This window comes from Vanacampus margaritifer, chromosome 18, assembly GCF_051991255.1.
Source record: "Vanacampus margaritifer isolate UIUO_Vmar chromosome 18, RoL_Vmar_1.0, whole genome shotgun sequence".
Classification (NCBI taxonomy): Eukaryota; Metazoa; Chordata; class Actinopteri; order Syngnathiformes; family Syngnathidae; genus Vanacampus; species Vanacampus margaritifer.
In genome coordinates, this window is record NC_135449.1 from 2,985,887 (window position 1) to 3,009,641 (window position 23,755).

At 39.2% G+C, this 23,755-nt stretch overlaps 3 protein-coding genes across 7 annotated transcripts in view; 2 read left to right on the forward strand and 1 right to left on the reverse strand.

The window, feature by feature from the left end:
* The first annotated feature begins 791 nt into the window (after positions 1-791).
* Positions 792-11,612, forward strand: rhot2 (ras homolog family member T2). The gene is made up of 19 exons (XM_077551295.1): positions 792-986; positions 1,839-1,897; positions 2,357-2,438; positions 2,509-2,552; positions 2,617-2,670; positions 2,746-2,798; positions 2,890-2,998; positions 3,083-3,184; positions 3,284-3,382; positions 3,483-3,591; positions 4,668-4,788; positions 4,899-4,983; positions 6,150-6,295; positions 6,401-6,501; positions 8,496-8,626; positions 8,705-8,785; positions 8,854-8,976; positions 9,684-9,886; positions 10,711-11,612. The coding sequence occupies exons 1-19, from the start codon at positions 950-952 to the stop codon at positions 10,826-10,828; spliced, it is 1,857 nt and encodes a 618-aa protein (XP_077407421.1). The 5' UTR covers positions 792-949; the 3' UTR covers positions 10,829-11,612.
* An 826-nt stretch (positions 11,613-12,438) lies between these two features.
* On the reverse strand, positions 12,439-14,133 carry h1-0 (H1.0 linker histone). Its single transcript, XM_077551701.1, has one exon. The coding sequence runs from the start codon at positions 13,404-13,406 to the stop codon at positions 12,789-12,791; it is 618 nt and encodes a 205-aa protein (XP_077407827.1). The 5' UTR covers positions 13,407-14,133; the 3' UTR covers positions 12,439-12,788.
* Positions 14,134-21,265: 7,132 nt separating this feature from the next.
* Positions 21,266-23,755, forward strand: part of rhbdl1 (rhomboid, veinlet-like 1 (Drosophila)) — a 42,425-nt gene continuing 39,935 nt past the window's right edge. For 3 of the 5 annotated variants that reach the window (XM_077551383.1, XM_077551385.1, XM_077551386.1), the window contains exon 1: positions 21,266-21,411. The gene's annotated coding sequence lies outside the window, so the exon portion shown is untranslated. Of the gene's footprint in view, positions 21,412-21,563; positions 21,683-23,755 lie in introns of those variants that run through there. The other 2 variants (XM_077551387.1, XM_077551384.1) reach the window with 2 other exon arrangements.

The following is a 23,755-nucleotide window of genomic DNA, read 5'->3' on the forward strand; positions in this document are numbered from 1 at the left end:
CGTGATAATGGGGCATATTATTTTGTATACTTAACTCATTCACTGCCATTGACGGCTTTAGACATTCATTTGAACTATTTCTGTTAGTTTGACATTTTTTCCACTTTTAACAAGAGTATAAAAACCTAGAAAAAAGTTTTTATTGTACATTTAAGACAGATATACATTTTTTGATTAATCGTGAGTTAACTATTGAAGTCATGTGATTAATCACAATTAAAATTTTAATTGCTTGATGACATAATTTATAATAATCTTTTCTTTACTTTTTAAAATCTTTAAAAATATATATTTTTAATAATAATCTTTTCTTTTTTTAAATAATCTTTTTTCAAAAAAAAGATTATTAAAATTAGGGCGTCAGGCGATTACAATTTTTATTTGTAATTAATCGCATGACTTTAATAGTTAACTCATGATTAATCACAAATTTTATATCTGGTCTAAATGTACAATATTTTTTTTCATACTCTTGTTAACAAAAGTGAGAAAAAATGTTAAGCTAATAGAAATAGTTAAAATTAATTTTTGACGTCTATAGCCGTCAATGGCAGTGAATGAGTTAAGCATGCCAGGTCATTTCTAGATTTGATAGGGAAAAAAAAAAAGATCTAAATTTGTGTATTCAAATAAAATTATCTTTTTTTTCTAATCGTTTTCTCTTTTTTATTATTTACAATGAATCCGTCTATCTGAGGGATTCCCAGTACAAAATGCCCGTATGTGGCGTTCCGTGCGTCCAGCAGAGGGCGTGTTTTCCCGCTCTTCCTTTTGAACCGGAAATGTACGAGTTCACCTTGTGTCCAAAAATCGTAGCAGAGCGGAGCGAAGAGGCGAACACAAGTTGTGGAGCTTGTCAATGTTCGCCGGAGTTTTTACTTTCAAATGAAAGACAAATGTCTCCGTAGCACAGCGGCGTGTCTGGCTGGTCTTCGAACGGGAAGGCAACATGAAACAGGACGTGAGGATACTTTTGCTGGGGGAACGTGAGTACAGTGTGGCGAAGAGTCTTATGACAACTGAACAACAGCTAGCCGATTAGCAAATGTTATGCGGGGGCTAACATACGAACTGCTTTTCGAGCTGAGATTGGGGTATGATTTTTGGTAATATGATTTTTAGTTCGTACGTTGATAGCTTGCCAGTTGAACTCTAGAATTGTTTTTATTCTAAGTATCGACTTCATGCAAAATCGGTGTCGTGAAACTTTCCTGCTTGTGATATGGAATGGAATTTAATGGGGGGAAAAAATCCTACTAAAATTGGTTAATTAAAATGTATTTTTATATTTTTTCTGCATTGGTCTTGTGACAAAATAGTTTTTAATTTGTATTGTAGTACAAAAAGTTTCATGTGCGTTTTTATTTGATTAAATAATTGGATAATTACTAACAACTACATTGTTGGAAATGACAAAATACAACAATGAGTATACATTATTTTATGATACTAAAATTAATTTATGATGGCTATTTGTCCGTTATAAAAATTAAATGTGATCCAGTGTGCCCACCCCTGTTCTGCATTGACAAGTCCTTAACTTTTTATTAACATTTTAGAGACATTTTATGATAAGATTTTTGTAGGTTTGCTAATCCATAACCACTCATACACACATATTGTAAGTAGAAGGCAGAATTTTGGCATAAATTGGTGGGGGTGGGGGGGGGGGGTTATGGGGCTGACTACTATAGCTTTAAAATAAATATATGATTTTAATGTTGTAATGGGTAGGAAGTTAGAATTTGTGTTGGGTCGAATAGACAGCTGAAAAGTTTCCAATATTAAAGTACATTTGCTATTTGCTTCTCGTTGCTCCTCCAAACTCACCGGGTCAGCCATGGTGGGGAAGACTTCTCTCATCATGTCCTTGGTTGGAGAGGAGTTCCCCGATGAGGTCAGTGTCTCATCATCATCATCTCTCTTGCTGAGTGTAGTGTGGACATTTCAATGACATGCCCACTTTCTTTGTGTAAGCGCTTTTTTGCCATGGATTAACTCTTTGACTGCCAGACGTTTTCAGAAAAGGGATGCCGTGGGTGCCAGCCGATTTTAAGCATTTTGACTGATCTTTCAAGGTCCACAGAAAATTATGTGTTTGGACTATGGAAACACACATACTACCAAATGAAAGATTGGACTCTCATCTTTCATCAGAAAAAAAAAGTTTGTTTCTACCTTATTCCGTTTTTCAGTAATCAACAATAGAAAATGGTTAGTTTCACCTCTGTTTAAAAAAAAAAACGTATTTTAACGTCTTTGGCACTCCATAGGATTTTACTAAACGTTATTTAACGTTTTTTGGCAGTCAAAGAGATAATTAGGGCGATATTTGCTAATCAATGATAACTCCCAGGTTCCGTCTCGAGCTGAAGAAATCACCATCCCGGCTGACGTCACTCCAGAGAAAGTGCCCACACACATCGTGGACTACTCGGGTAACTTTACATGTAGCGCAATCTGCCACGTCGTCGTGATAAATTGCTTATTGTCGAATATCCTTGGCAGAAAAAGAGCAGAGCGATGAGATCCTTAGAGGAGAGATTCTCAAGGTGAGTACGTTACTGTAGAACACCCAAGCGACTAGCATGGCTAATTTGATGTCATCCCACATAGGCCAACGTGGTGTGTGTCGTCTATGATGTCACCAACGAGGACTCAATAGAGAAGGTAGTTTCAACGCTCACAAGCACTTTTAAGTCAATCATAAAAAGCCAATTATGTTCTATGTTGTTTTTTTTCTAGATCAAGACAAAATGGATACCTTTAGTGAATGGCGGTGCAGAGAAAGGAAATAAGTATGTATCAACTTTGGGAGAAGATGTCATCGTGAGGTGCTATTGATTTGAACCAGTGTTTTTTTTTTTTTTTTTAATGTAATTACGTCAGAGTTCCAATCATCCTCGTGGGGAACAAGTCGGATCTGCGCTCGGGCAGCTCCATGGAGACCATTCTCCCCATCATGAACCAGTTCTCTGAGATTGAGACGTGTGTGGAGGTGAGCTTTCTCTGCCCTTCTGCACATTTCAGTCAAATATTTGCTGTTCACGCAACGTGCTGTTTGCTTTGTTTTCCTCTCAAGTGTTCCGCTCGCAATCTCAAAAACATATCCGAGCTGTTCTACTATGCGCAGAAGGCGGTCCTCCACCCCACTGCGCCTCTATATGACCCCGAGGACAAACAGGTCAGCTTTTTAAAAAAAAAAAATTATGCATTTCCAGTTTCCTCAATTCGTGTTGGTGTTATTTTGTGACTTCATTTTTTTTTTTTTTCTCCCCGCCAGCTCAAACCTCTGTGCGTGAGAGCGCTCAGTCGAATCTTTTACATCTCCGACCAGGACAACGACCGCGTCCTCAGCGATGCGGAGCTCAACTGTTTTCAGGTGCTCATCGCAAGCTTTCACCGACACGTTACAGTTTGAAGCGAGCCAATTGACTGGATTTAAAAATATATATATATATATATTTTTTTACATCAATTAGAAGTCTTGTTTTGGAAATCCACTGGCGTCGCAAGCCTTAGAAGATGTCAAGACGGTTGTGTGGAAAAACACCAGTGATGGAGTGCAGGACAATGGCTTGACCTTAAATGGTAAGTAGTAGAGCCTGACCGATTAATTGTTTGACATTAGCTCTTTTAACTCATTCACTGCCATAAATTCATTTAACTATTTCTATTAGTTTAAAATTGTCCCCACTTTTGTTAACAAGTGAATGAAAACCCCCTAATTTTTTTATATTTTTTTCTTTAAAAAAAAAAAAAATTTCTTCTCCTATTTTTATATATAAAAATTAACTAGTGAAGTCATGCGATTAACTACAAATAAAAATTGTAATTGCCTGACGCCCCTAATTTTTTTATAATCGATTTTTCTTAAAAGAAAGAAAAGAAAATTGTAATCACCTGACACCCCTAATTTTTAATAATCCCCTTTTCTTGTATCTTTTTTTGTTTTAAATAAATAAAATAAAAGATTATTAAAAATTAGATACATTTTTAAATCATAACTAATCACATGACTTCACCAGTTAACACACGAATTAATCACAAATTTTATATCTGTTCTAAATGTACGATTCTTTTTCTCTAGGTTTTCATACTCTTATTATCAAAAGTGGAAAAAAAATGTTAAACTAATAGAAATAGTTCAAATGAATTTTTGACGCCTATAGCCGTCAATGGCAGTGAATGAGTTAATATCTACAAAACTTGGCAGTTTTTTTTGCTGATTGTTATTATTGTTATTATTATTTTATTTTTTAAATACTCATTAACACATTAGCATCATGTCCTAATCACTTTTTTGCAACCAGGTCTAAGTCCGAGTCAATTTTTCTTAATGTATTGTGAAGAAAACAATGAATGCATCCTAACTGTCTTAATTTTCTTCTTCTTTTTTTTAAATCAAATTAAAAAAAAAAATCGTAACAGGTGAACTTATATGGCTATATAAGTCAGTAGTGGTTCAAATCAAGGAAACAAATAATATATTTTATCCTTGACTTAAAAAATTTAAATTCAAAAGTCATGCCAATCATCTGAAAATCGCATAATTGGCCAATCTGGACCACTTCAATTACAACATGTGCCTCAAGCAGTCCTCAATGGGTGTTTGAAATGTAACCGTGTTTTTTTTTTCCCCTCGTTGCGCTCTTCTTATTTTCCAGGCTTCTTGTTCCTTAATACATTATTCATCCAGCGGGGCCGTCACGAAACCACTTGGACGATCCTCAGGAAGTTTGGTTACGATGACAACCTGGAACTGACGGACGATTACCTCTACCCCGCGTATGTCGGCTGACATTTCTGTTGCGCTTCTTGTTTTTTTTTTTTTTTTTTGTGTGTGCGTTTGTACTCACTTAGTCGCTCCATTCTTCCGCTTGTTTTGATCACGACAGCCTACGGGTTCCTGCGGGCTGCACTGCTGAACTCAATCATTTGGGTCACCAGTTCCTCCAGCGGCTGTTTGAGAAGTATGATGAAGTGAGTAGTTGATATCAACTGATAGTTGTAAAGGAGCATTGTAAATCTTATCCAGTTATCTAGGCTCCTCCCACCCCCCTTTTTTTCTTTAACTCATTCACTGCCATTGACGGCTATAGACGTCAAATATTCATTTTAACTATTTCTATTAGCAGGGATGTGATTTTTCCGCTAATTCGCGGAATTCCGCTTTTTTTTATCTCCCCTCCCCCCCCCCCCCAAAAAAAAATTGCGATTTTTTTTATTTTATTTTATTTTTTTTAGTAGTTCATTGTGTATGCACATGACTCAGACAGATAACATCTTCTGCTATAACAAAGACATTTGTGGTATGCTCTAATATGAGTTACTTTTCATTTGGTCATGATACAATTATTTGTTCATGAAATTTGAACTCTTCAACATTATTTATGTGTTAACTTTAGTAATCACATTAGTTAGATATGATGATATTCTCAGTGATAGTTTTTAAAAGCAAAGGCAGTCCAATGTTTTTGAATGTGACTGATTTTGAGTTGACTAAAACTGCCATTTTATATGGGATAGTTCAATATACATTGAAAATTTATGCTGTTGTTTTGTCTATTTCTTTGTCATGTGAGTGCATTGAAAGTACTTAAAAACACGGAAAACCCATGAGCTCCCCCCACCAGGGCACTGCCCTGGACCTAGCTGGGTGCCAGCGGCCCCCAGACCCCCGGCTGAATTTTCAGATAATTTCACTTTGGTCAAATCACATCCCTGTATTAGTTAAATTTTTTTTTTCCATTTTTGGTAACAAGAGTATGAAAACCTAGAATTTTTATTGTACATTTAGAACAGATATAAAATGTGTGATTAATCATGAGTTAACTCGTGAAGCCATGCAATTAATTGCGATTATTAAAATTGAATCGCCTAATTCTTAGTAATCCCTTCTTTTCTTTAATCGGGCAAGGCGATTAAATTTTGTAATTGTAATTAAACGCATGGCTTCAATAGTTAACTCACGATTAATCATAAATTTTATATATGTTCTAAATGTACAATAAAAACATTCTATGTTTTCATACTCTTGTTAACAAAAGTGGAAAAAAATCTAAACCAATAGAAATAGTTCAAATGAATTTTTGACGTCAATAGCCGTCAATGGCAGTGAATGAGTTAATATCTATTTCCCCTCTCAGGATAAAGACTCTGCGCTGTCGCCAGCAGAGCTGAAGAATCTGTTCTGTACTTGCCCTTACATGCCGTGGGGCGCCGAGGTCTACACGGCGGTGCCGACAACCGCCGAGGGCTACATCTCTAATCATGGCTACCACTGTCAGTGGAAGTACGTGCTGACTTTGCGAGAGATTCCCCCCCCCCCCCCCCAAAAAAAAGCATTTCATAGGTGGTTTAAGCTTTTTTTTTCGATGGTTTCTTCATTCTCGTGTAGGCTTTCTGCTTATCTCGACATCCACCGTTGCCTGGAGCACTTTGGGTACCTCGGTTATCCTATCCTCACGGAGCAGGAGTCACCGGCTACCGCGGTCACAGGTGTGTGTTTGCGTTGTCTTCGCTTGCTGTGTTATATCAGGGACAGAAACACAAAATGAAGCGCAGTAACTTGACTCATTCGCTGCCATTAACGACTATAGACGTCAAAGATTCATGTGAGCTATTTCTGTTGGTTTAACATTTTTTTTTCATTTCATTTCATTTTTTTATGAAAACCTAGATTTTTTTATTGTACATTTATAACAGATATACAATTATCATGCGATTAATTACGATTAAATGCCTTATTATTAATTTTTTTTAATTAGGCCCGTCAGGCGATCACATATTTTAATTGTAATTAATCACATGACTTCACTTGTTAACTAACGATTAATCACAAATGTTATATCTATTCTAAATGGACAATCATTTTTTTCTAGGTTTTCATACTTTTTTTTTTTTTTTTAACAAAAGAAGAAAAAAATGTTAAACTAATAGAAATAGTTCAAATTAATTTTGGACGTCTATAGCCGTCAATGTCAGTGAATGAGTTAAGACAACGATAAACAATCCCAGTAAGAGGATTATTAGTGTGGATCTCATACAGGGCAGACAAACGGAACATATACGCTACATATACGCTAGCTACAAATGTTCACACATCTTGTAGATCACTTCCTCACCTTTTATTGAGCAGAAAAGGCAGTAGAAAAACGAAAACAATTTCATCCAACAACAGTGCTTCTGTACGACGGCGTATTAGGGCCACGTATAAATAGTTTTTTTTTTTAGAGGGTGGGGGCAATATTCCGAGAAAAAAAACTCAAGAAACTTACGAGAAATACACGTAGCGGAGCTATAGTCTAATATGAGGATTCGTTGGTGGTTAATAGAACACCGTTTATAAAATGAAAAGGCAGGATGGAAACGGATTCATTCTTAACTCATTCACTGCCATTGACGACTATAGACGTCAAAAAATCATTTGAACTATTTTTGTTGATTTTTGTATGTTTCACATTTTTTCCACTTTTGTTAACAGTATGAGTATGAAAACCTATAATTTTTTTTTACTGTACATTTAGAACATATATAAAATTTGTGATTAATCGTGAGTTAACTAGTGAAGTCGTGATTAATTACAATAAAAAAATGTAATCGCCTAATAAAAAAAATGAAAAAATTATAAAAAATTAACTCACGATTAATCACAAATTTTATATCTGTTCTAAATGTACAATAAAAAAATTCTAGGTTTTCATACTCTTGTAAACAAAAGTGGGGGAAAAATGTGAAACTAATATAAATAGTTCAAATGAATTTTGACGTCTATTCATGGCAGTGAATGAGTTAATTTAAACTTTACTCGTCATACACGGCAGTTAGAGCGACAACACTTCCTGATTCCCTTATCAGCTGACTAACACGAACCAATCAGAAGCTAGCATACTTTTGGTAAATGCAAGTGAATGACAGAGGGCAGCAGATTCGACACATCAACTTAGATACTTGTACAAAAAAATCAAAACAAAATGTATGAATGTGTAAATAATAATTCTGGAACCAAAAATGTGCATGTAAATATTTATTTTAACAAATTAACTTTGATGCTTGATCCTCTGGGTGTGGACCTTTTGCAAAGCAAGGCGTCTTTGTCGCTGGCAGTATCCAACGCTTTCAAAGTGCTTAACATGATAATGGTCAAAGCCGTTACTTATTTGAAGGCGCCACCGAAAAGTATTGGCACAAACATCCGAGTACGCTACGTGTATTTCTCGTAAGTTGCTGAGGGGGTTTTTTCTTGCAAATCTGCCACTTTATAAAATCGCAAATATATGACTTTATAAAGTGGCAAATTTGTGAGTTTTTTTTCTCTGAATATTGCCCCCACCCTATAAAAAAAATCAATATTTATACGTGGCCTTAACACCCCGTCGTACTTCTGATCGTGTTTAGGTGCTTAATCCAACTCATTTTTGTAGTTTAAAAAGCACAAGTTAGTGTTAGCTCATGTCTTGACCATTTGACTGAATTGTTGTTGAAATGCGCAGTAACAAGAGAACGAGGCGAGGACCTGGAGAAGCGCCAAACGCAGCGTTCGGTGTTTCTGTGCAAGGTGATCGGACAGCGGGGGACGGGCAAAAGCACCTTTTTGCAGGCCTTCGCCGGCCGCCGCGCCGTGGTATGATGCCATCTGTTAGCCGCGAAGCTGCGCGTCATGCCCCGCTCGCTCTGACCGCCGCGTCTGTTGCTTGACTAGAACCACCCGAGCAGCGGCGATGCCTTTTCCCCCTTCGCCATAAACACGGTCCAAATAGGCAATCAAGAGAAGTCCCTTATTGTAAGTCGCCCGTGTCGTCGTCTTGACGGCGGTCTCCGCGTGGTGACCCTTCTCGTCGTATTGTGCAGCTCAACGAGGTGGACGTGGAGGCGGACTTCCTGATGGCGTCGGACTCGCACTGTGACGTGGCTTGTCTCATGTATGATGCCAGTGACCCACATTCCTTCGACTACTGCGCCAGCATATACAAGGTATTCTGCTAATGATGCACGATGGTAAGCTTGCTAGCTTCATGCTAATATACAATGTGAAACTCCATAAACAGGCTAATGGATATTAGCATGGTTGTGACGCTAATTATAAACCTTCAAATATCTGCTACTTAACACTAGGATAGAAGCTATCCAAACGTCACCACATGATAATAATAATTTTAAAAAAATCACAATACTGTATAAAAACTCACAATATTGGGGGGCGGAGGGGAGCACAATATTGTGTTTTTGTACATAACAGCAGTGACAAAGAAAAAGGCTTGGCCTTTTCATGTCATGTCACACGTCATTATCATGTGCTCGTAACGGCTCGGCGGTGCAAAGCATCATGGTCTATGTAGTTCACAATGCTGTGTTCGGCTGAAGCAGGCCAAAAGTAATTTTTGGGATGGAGATATTGAAAAATACTTGCTGGTATGACTGATTTATGGAAGTGATAACGGCGGTGGCTAGAACATGCCTAATTAGAATTAAACTGCACTTAATAAAGTAACCACCAGAGGGTGCAAGAACTGCACAAATGAAATACAACCTTGCCTTATAAACATATGTGCTGCTTTTAAATTCGTGACATGGCGACGATGATTATCGTGGCAATTTTAATAACGCGATATTGCCGTTATCGGCACATCCTGCTCTGTGCGAATGGAAATTAGTTGGACCTTTTTTTTGTTTTTATTCAGCAACATTACATGGAGCGCAACATCCCATGCGTGCTGGTGGCCTCCAAACAAGACCTCCCCGAAGTCAAGCAGTTCCACGGGGTGACGCCAGCGGAATTTTGTTCCAAACACAGACTGCCTCAACCGTTGCCTTTCTCCGACACGTTTCCCGAATCCAACGCCAACACCGTCTTCACCAGACTCGCCTGGGCTGCTGTGTACCCGTATGTTGCACTTCACAAATCACCACTGCTCTTACCGTGCCTTTAACTCTTTTACCGCCAACAACGTTTAATGGCGTATACTAAAATCCCAATGAATGCCTCCAAAAACTTTAATTGACGTTAACTCTTTGACTGCCAGACGTTTTCAGAAAAGGGATGCCGTGGGTGCCAGCCGATTTAAGCATTTTTGACTGATCTTTCAAGGTCCACAGAAAATTATGTGTTTGGACTATGGAAGCACACATACTACCAAATGAAAGATTGGACTCTCATCTTTCATCAGAAAAAAAAGTTTGTTTCTACCTTATTCCGTTTTTCAGTAATCAACAATAGAAAATGGTTAGTTTCACCTCTGTTTCGAAACAAACGTCTTTTAACGTCTTTGGCACTCCTCTGTAGGATTTTACTAAACGTTATTTAACATTTTTGGCAGTCAAAGAGTTAACTACGTTTGTGTTTTTTTCTCGCAATGGCCAATGCAACTTCTTGTGCAGCGCTGCTTTGTGAATGGGGGGTTTGTAAAATCCAAAAACACCCACTCACTATGGCCAGCAGATGGCAGCATTGTATCTCTTTTCAATGGGCTCCCGTGTATCAAATTACATGAAAACATGGCGGATCTTAGGGAAAAAGAACATTTCAAGGACGACGTGAATGATCAAAGCGTTTGCCACATTCAATCTAATCCACAGAGCGTCGCTCGTCAAAAAAATATTAGTGTCAAAGTCACTGTTGTGCAGAAAATGCTTTTTTTTTCACAAAACTATTTTTGCTTGATGTCACTCAAATGACCTATTTTCTACATTGTGTTTGTCCGCCAACAGACACCTGAACGGCTCAGACATGAGCAACACTTCGTTCTGGCTGAGGGTGGCGTTGGGCTCCGCCGTGGTTGCAGTTGTGGGTTTTGCTATTTTCAGAGCGGCCGTCAGACTGAAATGACCCGGGTCCAGCTGAGTTTTGTCTTTTGTCTGTTCATTTGTTGTTGCAGCCGTACGGATCAATACTCCCATTAGAGTTGTAATCTGCCCTCCGCTGCGTGTTGGGATTGTTCTGTGTCAAAACACATTGTTGTCATCCTTAAAGTTCCTTTTTCTTTTTTTCTTTTTTTGCTATATGCAACCTTTTTCTGCCTTACCTTCGCCTGTTGTGATGTCTGCTTGATGCATTGCTTCCACAAACGTTGATGTCCTAACAGGGTGTGCTATCAAAACGGACAGCAGGCCAGAAGAAGTATTTTATCAATTTGCTGTTAATGAGATTGAAATGTTTTATTGTACATGGCAGAATTCAAAGCCAATGCCAAATAAACGGGGGCTGCGTTTTCAACAGATATCTGCAGCCTCTCGACTGAAACCTACTTTTGCCCACAGGTGCTACCAGTAGATGCTTACGTTCACCTCCTGATTAATTAAGCAGCAACTAGTGATAGCATGTCAAATGCACCTTGAACGTGCCCTTTGCCCTGACAAAGTAACGTTGGCTCGTATTGACGAAGAGGAAATTGCCTGTTGAGCGTGTCCGTCCGTTCATTTATTGGCGGGGTGAGATTCGCTCACTTTAAACAACTGACAGGCAACCTTTTAAGAATGGCCAGGAAGTGTATTCAAATGAGTTGGATCCGCTTTCTGTTTTGATCTATTTGCTGTTAAGTTTTTCATAATGAAAGTGAACTGTTCTTGACATGCTCAATAAAAGAACACAACACGCTGGGCGAGCACCCCCATTGGACTGCAGTGTTTTGGATTGTTGTTGTTGTTACATTTACAGGAACTGACGCCTGTCGTCACCATTTCCACGTAAGTGTAAAACGTCCACCATACTTTACATGTTTGATGTTTATTGATGTGTATATATCTATAAAAAAACTGATTAGAATTTTTGCCGGGTTTGTCCCATCTCACCTACCAGCTGTCCAAGAAAGTTCCTCCAAACCGCCAGAAGAGGGCAGTATAGGATGCAATTTGACAGGCTGACGTGCGTAAAGTCTTCCATGTCATCTGCTGTAAACAAAAGTAAGTCGTTTTATTTCCATGTATTAGTTAAAAATACTGGGTTTCGTGTGTCAAACGTATTTCCATACGACTGCATTTTTCATCATAATCATGACAACTAGTGTAGTAGTAGTAAACAAATAGGTTACGTGTACCTAATGAAGTGGCTAGTGAGTGGACTCATGCACCGGTGTGTGTCTTCTATCTATGAAAAAGGAATTCCGGGTGGGAAATTGAATTGCCACAGTAGCAATAGTCACACAATCACTGATGTGTATCGATCCCTCATCAATTTCCTTCCTCTGTGTCTCCTTTTATCTTTTAATTTGGCCCTTCTCTGCAAATAAACGCTCTCATGGTATTTGAAATGTAACTTATTTTAAGTGCAGGTGCAAAATGTATTTCCATTTTCATTCATTATATTGCCTTGCTTTGTCTTGTTAAAATAATATAAATTAAGTGTCCCTAATGAAGTGGCTGATGCATTTTAATCACTTGCTGCAAGTTCACCTTTCCTCATTTTATGAGCTAACAAAAAAACAAAAAACAAACCCAAACTTTCCCAAACACATTCTCTTCCGTTTTATTGAACGTCGTTATAAGGCGATGTGGGTCAGGGGTTGCACAGTAAGATGGATGGAATGAACGGATCCGCTACAGTAAAGCACTAGAACCTCCATCACGTCACTACAATAGGGACCACCAATGTCACAAGCACAATATTACTCCTTAAAAGCTTATGGTCATTTACAGTTGTCTTAATGCTTGACAATTAGTTTTGTGGAGTTTGTGGGTGTAGGTGAGAGAGTTAGCAGAAGTTTGCATGGAATCTTACAAAAATAATACATATACGAAAAGATGTCCTTTGAGGAATATGTACACAGTCCGGTCAAGAAGATATTGTCTCTTCACTTCCTTTTGCCCGCTTTAGCGGCCTTCTTCGCGGGCTTGGGTTTGGGCTTGGCTGCCCTCTTGGCCGCTTTGGCTTTGGGCTTGCTCGCCTTGGCGGCCGCTTTGGTCTTCTTCGGCGTGGCGGCTTTCTTGGCTTTGGTCGGCGTGGCCTTCTTGGTCACCTTGGCCGCCGCCTTGCTCTTCTTCGCGGCCGCTTTCTTGGGCTTCTCCGCCACCTTGCTCACCTTCTTGGGCTTGGCCACCTTCTTGGGAGGCTTGGCCGGCGCTTTGGTGGCCTTTTTGGGCTTGGCCGCGGCCGGCTTCTTGGTGGGCTTTTTGGCGTCGTCCGGTTTGGTGAGTCGGAAGGATCCGGACGCGCCGATGCCTTTGGTGTGGCGCAGCATCCCGGACGCCACCAGCCGCTTGAGGGCCATTTTGATCTGGACGTCGGCGTTGTCGCCCACCTTGTAGTTCTTGCGGACGAACTTCTGGATGGACTGACGGGACGCTCCGCTCCGGCTGGCGTCGTGCACGATGGCCGCTTGGATCATGTCCGAGTATTTGGGATGAGAAGCGGTCTTTTTGGGCTTGGGTGCTTTCTTGGCTTTCGCCGGAGATGCCGATGTCTCTGCCATGGTTCTTTTCTTTTATTTTGTTGTTGTTGCCAAGTTCAAGCTCGAACGCACGCACAAAAAAAAAAAAAGTCGTCTGTGGCTCGGCAATAAAAAAAAAAACACACACAAAAAAAGGTTCGCCTCGGGGAAAATAACAAGTCCCAAATACTCACTTTTTGTTGTCAAAATTACTATCTGACGTGTCCACGTAAAAAAGACGACAGGACAAGAAGATGTCTTAAGTGTCTAATTCTACAGGCGCCCCGGCTGTGCTATGAAGCCTCTCTGCGGACGTGATTGAGAACACCAACTGCCAGCAGCTGATCTAGCGGACTCCATGGAACTGGCGCTGTCCTGTTTGTGTTTCTTCATCCTCCAATTCGCCTCAAATATAACAACTACGCGCCGGTTCCGGCCCACGCAACATTACGGGCCGGTAGCAGAGGCATTGGGCTTGCCCGGTACACGTTCGCCGTGTCTCGACAATGGCGAATAACAACTTTTATTCCGGGAAAACCGGCTGGAAGTAATACGCGCCGTCAACAATTTTGCACAATTCGCCTTAAATTGACCCAAACAGACGGAACCTCCGGGGAAATCTTGTCGTGCATATTAAAAGTGAATCTATGCTCTAGCGATCGCACGCAATCTGCTCGGTCCACGGTTCCGTTTTCGCTTTTAATACATGCTTACATTTTCCCAACTAACACAGTCCGGCCACTGACTTCAAGTGACGTGGTCGAGATTATTTACTGTTAAACCTCGTATAAATGAAATGTCACCGTGTCCGAGTCACAGGTGACCGTCGTGGTCATAGGGTGGCTTTATTTGTGTCACCACACGATGATTTTGTCAACCCGGTTCGCTGTTTTTCGACCGAATTGTTTACATTTGTCACTATGGCAGTCGGTGCTCCTTCTCCATTGTCAGGAAAGTTGCCAACACATCCCAACGTGACATGCTTGGGTCGTGGGTGCAACAAATGGTCATTTTATTTCAAGTATGTGTGCGAGGGGGAACCCGGGGGTGCAGATGTGGACCCAGCCGCAAACAGCCCAAAGTCAAGTCTTTTGATTACGAGGCGCAGCGCTTCTTTTGTTTCGGAACTGGCGCATCAGTCAATAACACTTTGGACGCGGGGCTTTTCTCCACCTTTTTTTTTAAAACACCGTGCTCTCTTTTGGGAACACGACCAGCATTACAATTCGCAAATATAAATCATATGTCAGCTTTTATTGTCATTTTTATGTGACGGTCTCTCTCCCCGTAGCGCCATTTTGTCCCGGCCACTGTTGTTGTGCTTTTTTTTTTTGCACTAGACGTGACTTGTGCGTTATTTGACACAATTTAGTGGGTCACTGACAGTCTTAATTGTTGGGAGGTAAACACCACACAAACACCTGGCTGCATTTTTTTGGGTGAAAGGTGAACCGATACGTGCACTTCAAAGCAGCCAAGTGTCCACTTACTGTGTTTATGTACACACAATCAAATGTGGATAATGGATGTGGCTATTAGTGTTAATTGGAATTTTAGTGGTGGATTTTAATTCTTGGAGATTGTTGTCTATAAAAAAATTTTTTTGGGGGGGTGATGGAAAGTGTCACTTTCAAAAAGCACACTAGCCTACCATGTCTGTATAAACAAAAAGCGTGCCTTGGCCACGTCACAGAGCGATTGTAATGTATTTCCCATTTCAACAGTCAACTCGCCATTTGATTTTGCCTCCGACCGATGCGTCGAGCAGTCGCTAATTTCACCCTCCTAGCTTTGAATGAAATGCATTTTGTTTCAAATTCAGTACAGTTTATATTTACAACTGAGAAATGAAATGACATTTTTAAGTGTTAAATTAAATCGGGGTGGAAAATGTAGTTTAGTATACAAAAATGACCACACTATAATTATCATGAAATGATTGCGAAATGTACTAAATCAGTTATGAAGTAGGTTGTACTCAATTCATTAGTAAATTCATGATATTGTTGTATTAGCTAACGTGGTTTTTATAGAACTTGTCTGGCTGTACTGAACCCGTCACTTATATAAACTTAATTATTGTCGCTTCAGCTGTGCAATAATTGTAATTTCAAACTTGCACAAAAACAAAAGATGCATTCATGCCCAAAAAAATCATTTTAACTATTTCTATAAGTTTAACATTTTTTTCCCCCACTTTTGGTAGCAAGAGTAGGAAAACCTAGAAACATTTTTTATTGTACATTTAGAACAGGTAAAAAATTTGTGATTAATCGTGAGTTAACTAGTGAAGTCATGCGATTAAAAAAAAAATTCATCGCCCGACGCCCCGAATTTTTAATAATCTTTTTTTTTTTTAATGAATTTATGGCAGTGAATGGATGAAAGGGGGGGGGGGGATATTTGAAAAATCTTCCTATGTTGTTGTTCAAGCGTTGAGAATGTAGAAAGCTGTTATTTACTAATTCATCAGTACAATGAAAAAACTGCCAGAAATGGAGTTTCTGTATTTGATATATTTCTTTATCACTCTCTTGCTTGCTTTAGTTCAGCCTTCAATACACAATTTGGATCGCGTACCGACACGAGTGCCATGTTAAGACGAGAACAAGGCGTCGACACACGCGACTCCAGTTTTACAACACTTGTCTGTCGCCGTGCTTGTGGTTCGAGTTCGTTTCTGTCCGTTCAGTGTGCTCAATGTGTGTGTGTGTGTGTGAGAAGGAACAGGTGTCAAGGGCCCAACTGCTCTGTCGACTGTTGCGGCCACGCCAACAAAGGCCTCTCAGTCGGGCTCGCATTCTTTGACACTGTGGTTATGTTAACGTTGCTAACTATTTGCACAACTTTAGCTGTCATGTCAGCTCTTATATGGCAACCCTGGGCACACACCCTTCCAGAGCACACGTGTGCTGTCAGTCAACACCCAAACCAACAGAGGTGCCTATAGACGCTATTGTAAGCTATTATGCGATTCTATGATACAGCAATTTTTCCAAACACTTCTTTCAAAAGTGCTCCATTTAGAGCACAGGTCACCCCCCCCCCCCCCCCCCCCCCCACACACACACATCTAAAACTTGCCTACAAGTATGTAATATAATGGGATGAGAAGTGTGACTGATTTGCACTGTAAGCACATGACAATGTAAACAAACACAGTGCTGCTCAGCTTCTGGCCACGTCATTCCAAAACGCGTTACTAGGCAGCATTTTAGCCACACCCAAAAATGAAGGAAAACTGAAACGGTGAACAACAGTTGAACTCATTCACTCGCAGCCATTTTCACTGAAGCAACCCCCTTCGCTCGCGGCTGTTTTACTGGATTTTGAATGAGTTTGCCTAGGGCCCACAGAATATTGTGTTCTATTGCTGTAAAAACATGGAACCTACCAAAAGAAAGATTAGAGTCTCTTCTTTTCATCAGGAAAAAAAAATATTTCTATCTGTTTCCGTTTTGCAGCAATTGGCATTATAATGTAGCTAAGTTTCATCACTATCACAAATCTGTTTAAAACTGTGGGGAAAAGAGCCCATTGCAAAATGGCCCTGGTTGATCTCTTATACTCTGCTGCCACCTGCTGGCCGTTTTTGTAATAAGTACCTTCAAGCATTCTCTTCAGTTCAGAAGCTGCATCAAAGCCTTCTGTATGCTCTAGCATATTAAAAAACGTATAAATACGTCTTTGGGAGCATGGCCATATTTACAATAGAAAATATTTATACATTTTTGGGGGAGCAAATGAGTTAATGGTATATTTCCGTAATTGAATTGAGTACTACATAGTTGTCGGTCTTGGTGAACAGAAGTGTTAAGCACAACGCACGCCACGTCGTCAAACGTTGGCGACATTTGATTTGGCTGTCTGACATATTGCTCTTGAAGAAAGCTACATTTAGCTCTAATCCCAACGTTAACCCTTGCCCCTTTAATACTGGAGGATTTAGTTAGGAGAAACGTGAGGGGTGTGACCCCTGCGGCAGTATTACACTCCCCGGCCGCAACATTAGGTACACCTGCATCACCCAATGAAAGTCATTAATCGGACATTCTGCCTTTACAAGTTGATTTATGATCATTTTAGAACAGGGGTGGACTTTTTTTGTTTTGTTTGTCCAACTGTCACCTCCGGCCCCACTTTCAAACATGGATGTATTATTGCATCATACCAATACATCTTTCTGAAAGATTGACCCTCGTTTTTTTTTTGTTTTTTTTTTGCTTAATAAAGTAAGCAAAATCACATCCCTGCACCACCGCAAAACGGACAACTCCAATAATAAGCCGGTTCAAATCATTCCTCTGTGCGAGAGATTTTTTTTTTTTGATTCCTTCAAGCAGCCCTCGACCTTTTTGAAAGTAGGCAGTATATTTACTCCTCAGTTTGTTTTTACGTCCAGTCCTTACGTTGACACCATAAAATGTCTCTCTAAACTTTTACGCCCAGCAGTTGCCCACATTTTGGCTGCAGTATTTCACTCCAGTTCCAAGTTATAGCTCGCCGTGGTGGCTGCAGATAACACAGAGAGCGGTCGCCACATAAACAAGATCATTATTATTTTTGAATGCTTTATTTGTTCATTGGTGGTGAGATGTGGATTTATAGTTACGTTTTTAATAGCATGACTTTAATAGTTAACTCACAATTAATCGCAAATTCTATATCTGTTCCAAATGTACAATATATATTTTTTTTGTTTCATGCTCTAGTGAACAATTTTTTTTTTTAATCTAATAGAAATATGGTTACATATTTTAGTCGATACAGTAATTTCATAATAATTGAGTTTAAATTAAAGATGTACTGTAAAAAAAAACGAGTGTGATATTGATTTGTGTTGAGGTCATTTTTCTGCCACTAGATGGCATAATTGCATTTATAACACGTTGGCAACAGCTTTCATATTAAGAGCGATCTAACAATTTAACATGAAGTTACTTGTGAAATTTTGCACATTTTAAACATTGTAAAATAAAAACTTGACCCCAGTCTCCACAAATATATGCATTATTATTACATTTATTACTGCTAAATTTTGACGTGGATGTGTCTGCTGCGTTGCGACTGGGAATTTCCCCAGTACAGGCTTTTCAAGTAAGGGGGGCGGTCATTAATTGTCATTTAATTAAGTCGGATTTCCCCGTTAAAGTCGATATTTACATAAAAATACTTCGTACAGTAATTTAGAAAAAAAAAACATATTTGCGCAAACCCGGAATATTTTAATGTTTCTGCACAGACATTAATTGCTACCGGACGGCAGAGCTAGCCCCTGACGCTAGCTTACATTTAAGTAGTTATCATGAATAGAGAGATCAATTTTACCCCTATCAGTGTCAGCTATTTCCTCTCTCTTCTTTTTATCCAGAAGAAAGCGGTAGTAAGATATAGTTTTATTGACATCGTTTCTGTTCTTTACAACACGGGACACAGCACTGCAACCATTATATCTGGAGTTGGTTTGGACACGGAAGTGACGTGTCGGCTATGATGATGTAGCCACTAGCCATCCTCATAGAAACGTAAAAACACGGAAATGTGACCCGCCTGATGGCGAGCCGACCTGCTGATGGACGTCCGTTGCTGGAGTTAACAACACAACTTTATTTTATTTTTTTTTAAATAGCGTGATTACTGTGGGAAATTAATGAAAAACAAGGTGCTACGGACGAGGAACGGGCGCCGCCATGTCGAAACGACGTATGTCGCATACGACGTATAAATCAAGGACTCCCAAGTTAACAATACCACGCCACTGCCCTTACATGTTGTGACCACTAGATGTCGCTCCTGATTTGAATCTAGCCGCGTGTTGCAGAGCTAAGAACATGCTCAGCTGTTAAGTGGCACAGAGGCACTGTGTTGCCAGCAAGCAGTCATTAGAATTGATTCCAACATCAGAGGATTGATCAATCCCACTAAACAGCCTATTGATGTTCCCTTTTACTTGGAGTCAACCTCCTTCCCCTTCCTTGCATCTTCCATTTTGTATCCTCAAGAGGTTTTCTATGTGGAGCAGTTTGGACCGAAACTATGTCATTCACTGACCTGATTCATACATCTTGCTTTTTTTTTTTACCCCCCCTTCCTATCGTGTGGGTGTTTCCCAAAAGTCACACAAGTGCTGTTTGTATTTGCATGGCCAAGAACGGTTATTCCCAAAGTGAAATGGGCCCTGAAGGCAGCAGGACTGTTATGCTTTGGTAAATGACAACATGTTATGTAAGAGACTATCATTTGATTTCAGGGAACTCTTGTTACCGTGTCATCAAAGCGTCTTGGTTTCAATTTCTTTCTTCTTATTTCAGCATGTCGTCTCTCTCTCTCACTCTCTCTCTCTTCCTCTCGTCTCCCTCAGCTCACTTAATACATTTTTAATGCCGCAAACCTTCTCTGTGGCTGTCAGCTTGATAGATGGCCAGATTGTTTTTTTCCAAACACAAATGCACAAAACCAGCACCTCCCTCCGTCCCGCTCTTTCGCTCTGGCTTCCGGGCGAAGCTTCAACCCCCGAGTCATGCATCGGCCAAGAGGTGCATCCCTCAGCTTTAGTTTAGTGCGGGTAATGTAAGGTGGAGTGGGGGTGCTAAACGTGTTTTCATTGTGCGCCGCATCGTTGTTATGGTTGCCCTCAGGAGGCCGGTTATAAACCGCATAAATGTTTAATCACGAGGGTTGTAACGGCGCACCAAAAATCACAGTTCAGTAACTCCCGTGAGTTTTAAAGTCCCTGTAAAGTGAAAATAAATGTCTTGTAAATTTGACAAACTACTGAGAAGTATGTCGCAGCAAATTTAAATAATAAGTAATATAAAGTTAAATTGTTTTATTTTTATTTTTTATGCCTACCTGACAAGTTGACAACGGGGCGCTCTAAACCAGCCACACCGTTGGAAAAACTCCTGTCCACACGCCAGCTGTCAAATCAGACTTTTAAAAACATGTTCCCCTTTCCATGCTCTTCTGTCTTTCTCTGCATGATGTGCGTGCACTCACGGCTGACAACGAGGCACTCTGAAAGGGTCACGCTAGTGGACTATCCGTAAGGAAGATGCATTTGGGCTAATTAGCTTAAGTGCTCATCAGCAGATAACTGCTAATGCGAACGAAGGCGTAGAAAACAGTCGAACATTGTCAGCATTTATCTTCAAATATGTATCATGTATTTAGAAGCAAATATCCAAATTCGCATTGAAGTACCTTGAAAAGAATTGAAGTCCATTATTGGGACTGCTGCATTCTGGACTCTCAACTGCTGTAGTAGCCTTTGAACGTAGCATGCAGTTTGACAGCATCACACAACTATAAAAGCAAGACCTTCAGCCGGGGAGGAAAAGCGAACGCTGGCGGTCTAATTAATGCCTTGTGCCGCTCGCGCTCCCCGTAAGGCCTCGTTAGCATCTCCTGTTACCACACACGAGCTAAACTGCTGTTTTGTTTGATCTCGGGCCAGACAAGGATGGAAGTTAAACACAAGGCAGACCACACATTTATGGACACTGACTTTACTATAAGTCAGTCTAATGGCTGAAATTGTACTGTAATGGCAGATGATCATTATTTTGGACCTGCTTTAACAGTAGTGTCGCAGTAGCTTAAAGTTTGTACCTTATTGTCTCTTATTAGCATTTTGCACACAACGTGTCTAATCACTATTATCGAGCGGGGAGAAAGACAGATGTTCACTGGATTATTTTTCAAACATGGGTGTGCTTTGAGGCTGCAAAATACTTGTAATAGTGGAAATTAGCCTCATTATGTCCTCGCCTTGGATCTGTCTCCCTTTTTTTTTTTTTTAGCAATTTACAAAACTCCTTGCAAAAGAACGGTTTTATTTGGTAAATTTCTGTCAATGTTGGAACTCTTACTTTCTAACTTCCTCTTTGGGCGGAAGTTTATTTTGAAGGAATGCGAAAAGGGAAAATGACGTAGGAGGCGGCTGATTGATTTAGAAAGCGAGACGTTTGAAGAGTTAAAAAAAAGTTTCACGCACGGCTAATTCAACATTTTTAAGATACTTAGCCCGGTTGAAAGTGGCAACAAGGTAAAGAATTGAGCTTATCTTTTGAATAGATTTAGACTTTTTTTTCAGTTTAATTAGCCCGACTTTAGCTGTATAGAGGAAATATGAACATGTCTGATTGACGGCGCCATTTTTGTTTTATTTTCCAGCTCTTACGGAGTAAGATATTTGTGTGTAAAACAAAGGAAAGGAGAATTAAAAGTAAACTTCAGACCACCAGTAAAGCTCCATTATTTCAACCGACGCTTGAATTATAATATTGGCTGCAAGAATAATTGCAAACGTTGAGGTGGTAAGGCAAAGTTTTTCTTATGAGCCGCGAACTGCTATTACTGTCCCAATGCTGTTATTCCTCATAAAAATAAAATGTAAAATGGCTCATTAATTAGTAAATGGGCATCTACTGTGTATGATTTGGAAAAGATGAGCTTTTCTCATTTTAATATATTGCACTTTAATAATTTCGTATTTTAATGTTGGTCTCGATTGTAGAGCTAAGAATTTTCCAGGTGGTACTTGGTGTAAAAATGTTTGAGAATCACTGAAGTACTACAAAGTAGAAGCATAATCAGAGGCTGGAATTGCCTCCATCCGACCCAAACCACTGGACACATGACTGTAATTACGTTTCCTCACAACTAGGGCATATAAAATAGCAAGATGGCGGGCCAAACGTGTGCTACAGTTCTGGTCCTCAAACAGGCCGAGGTTGTGTTTATCTCTGAGCCAAGACTTGCGAGTTGGCGGTAAATCTAACAAAAGGAAAGCGTGGAGGAGACAAGAAATAGTTTGTCATTGTAATCTCTGCGGATGTCATGATCGTGTCACAACCCTGACGGTGTCTTCGGGGCCTTCCTTGTTTTACGGTTTGGGATTTACGTCCTCGTCTTCACCGCCGCGCCGCGCCTCCCTCCTCCTTGGATTCATCCTGAGGAGAAAAGTGTCCTGCAGGCTGCCGCAAAAAGAGACCGCTCTGCCTTTTAAGTGGGCTGTTAATGCAGGATTGTCCCATCGTCTTCAGTCCTTATGCTGTACTTATCATGCATGAAAGGAATTTTGAGATTTGTTATTAAATACATTCTATATGTTTGAAGATAATTGCTCAAAACATGTGAAAAGACTGAGAACGATGTAGCAAGTTGCAAACTCACAATTTCTCTTCTTGTAAATTTGTGAGGTTTTTGTTGTCAAACAAAATGGCCACATTACAATGTCCCAATTATATATATTTTTAAATTGCGTACATTTGTGAGGTTTTTGTTTTCACGCAAATTTGCCGCTTTATGATGTCGCAAATATTGGACTTTTTTTTTTGTAAATTTGTGAGTTTTTTCTCACAAATTGCAACTTTGTAATGTTGCAAATATTCAAGTTTTTTTTCTTGTAAATTTGTGAGTTTTTGCCCGAAAATTGACACGTTATAATGTTGCAAATATATACATTTTTAATTCTTGTAAATTAATGAGTTTTTTCTCGCAAATTGCCACTATAAAAGGTTGCAAATATTTGAGTTTATTTGTGATTGTTTGTGACTTTTTGCCTTAAAATTTACACTTTATAATGATGCAAATATTTTACTTTTTTCTTGCAAATTTGTGATTTTTTTTTCTCGCAAATTTGCCACGTTATAATGTTGCAAATATTTGACTTTTTTCTTGTAAATTTGTGAGTTTTTTTCTCGCAACTTTGCCATTTTATAATGTTGCAAATATTTGACTTTTTTCTCGTGAATTTTTGTGAGTTTTTGCCCGAAAATTGCCACTTTATAATGTTGCAAATATATATATTTTTAATTGTTGTAAATTTATGAGTTTTTTTCTCGCAAATTGCCACTATAAAAGGTTGCAAATATTTGAGTTTTTACTTGTGATTGTTTGTGACTTTTTGCCTTAAAATTGACACTTTATAATGTTGCAAGTATTTTACTTTTTTCTTGCAAATTTGTGTTTTTTTTTTCTCGCAAATTTGCCATGTTATAATGTTGCAAATATTTGACTTTTTTCTTGTTAATTTGTGAGTTTTTTCTCGCAACTTTGCCACTTTATAATGTCGCAAATATTTGACTTTTTTCTCGTGAATTTTTGTGAGTTTTTGCCCGAAAATTGACACTTTATAATGTTGCAAATATATATTTTTTTAATTGTTGTAAATTTATGAGTTTTTTTCTCGCAAATTGCCGCTATAAAAGGTTGCAAATATTTGAGTTTTTAATTGTGATTGTTTGTGACTTTTTGCCTTAAAATTGACACTTTATAATGTTGCAAATATTTTACTTTTTTCTTGCAAATTTGTGATTTTTTTTCTCGCAAATGTGCCACGTTATAATGTTGCAAATATTTGACTTTTTTCTTGTAAATTTTTTTGA

Coding starts and splice junctions, on each gene's coding strand:
- rhot2 (XM_077551295.1), top strand. CDS start 950: ATGAAACAGGACGTGAGGATACTTTTGCTGGGGGAAC. Junction 8,786..8,853: donor ATCAAGAGAAGTCCCTTATT/GTAAGTCGCCCG, acceptor CGTATTGTGCAG/CTCAACGAGGTGGACGTGGA. Junction 9,887..10,710: donor GCCTGGGCTGCTGTGTACCC/GTATGTTGCACT, acceptor GTCCGCCAACAG/ACACCTGAACGGCTCAGACA.
- h1-0 (XM_077551701.1), bottom strand. CDS start 13,406: ATGGCAGAGACATCGGCATCTCCGGCGAAAGCCAAGAAAGCACCCAAG.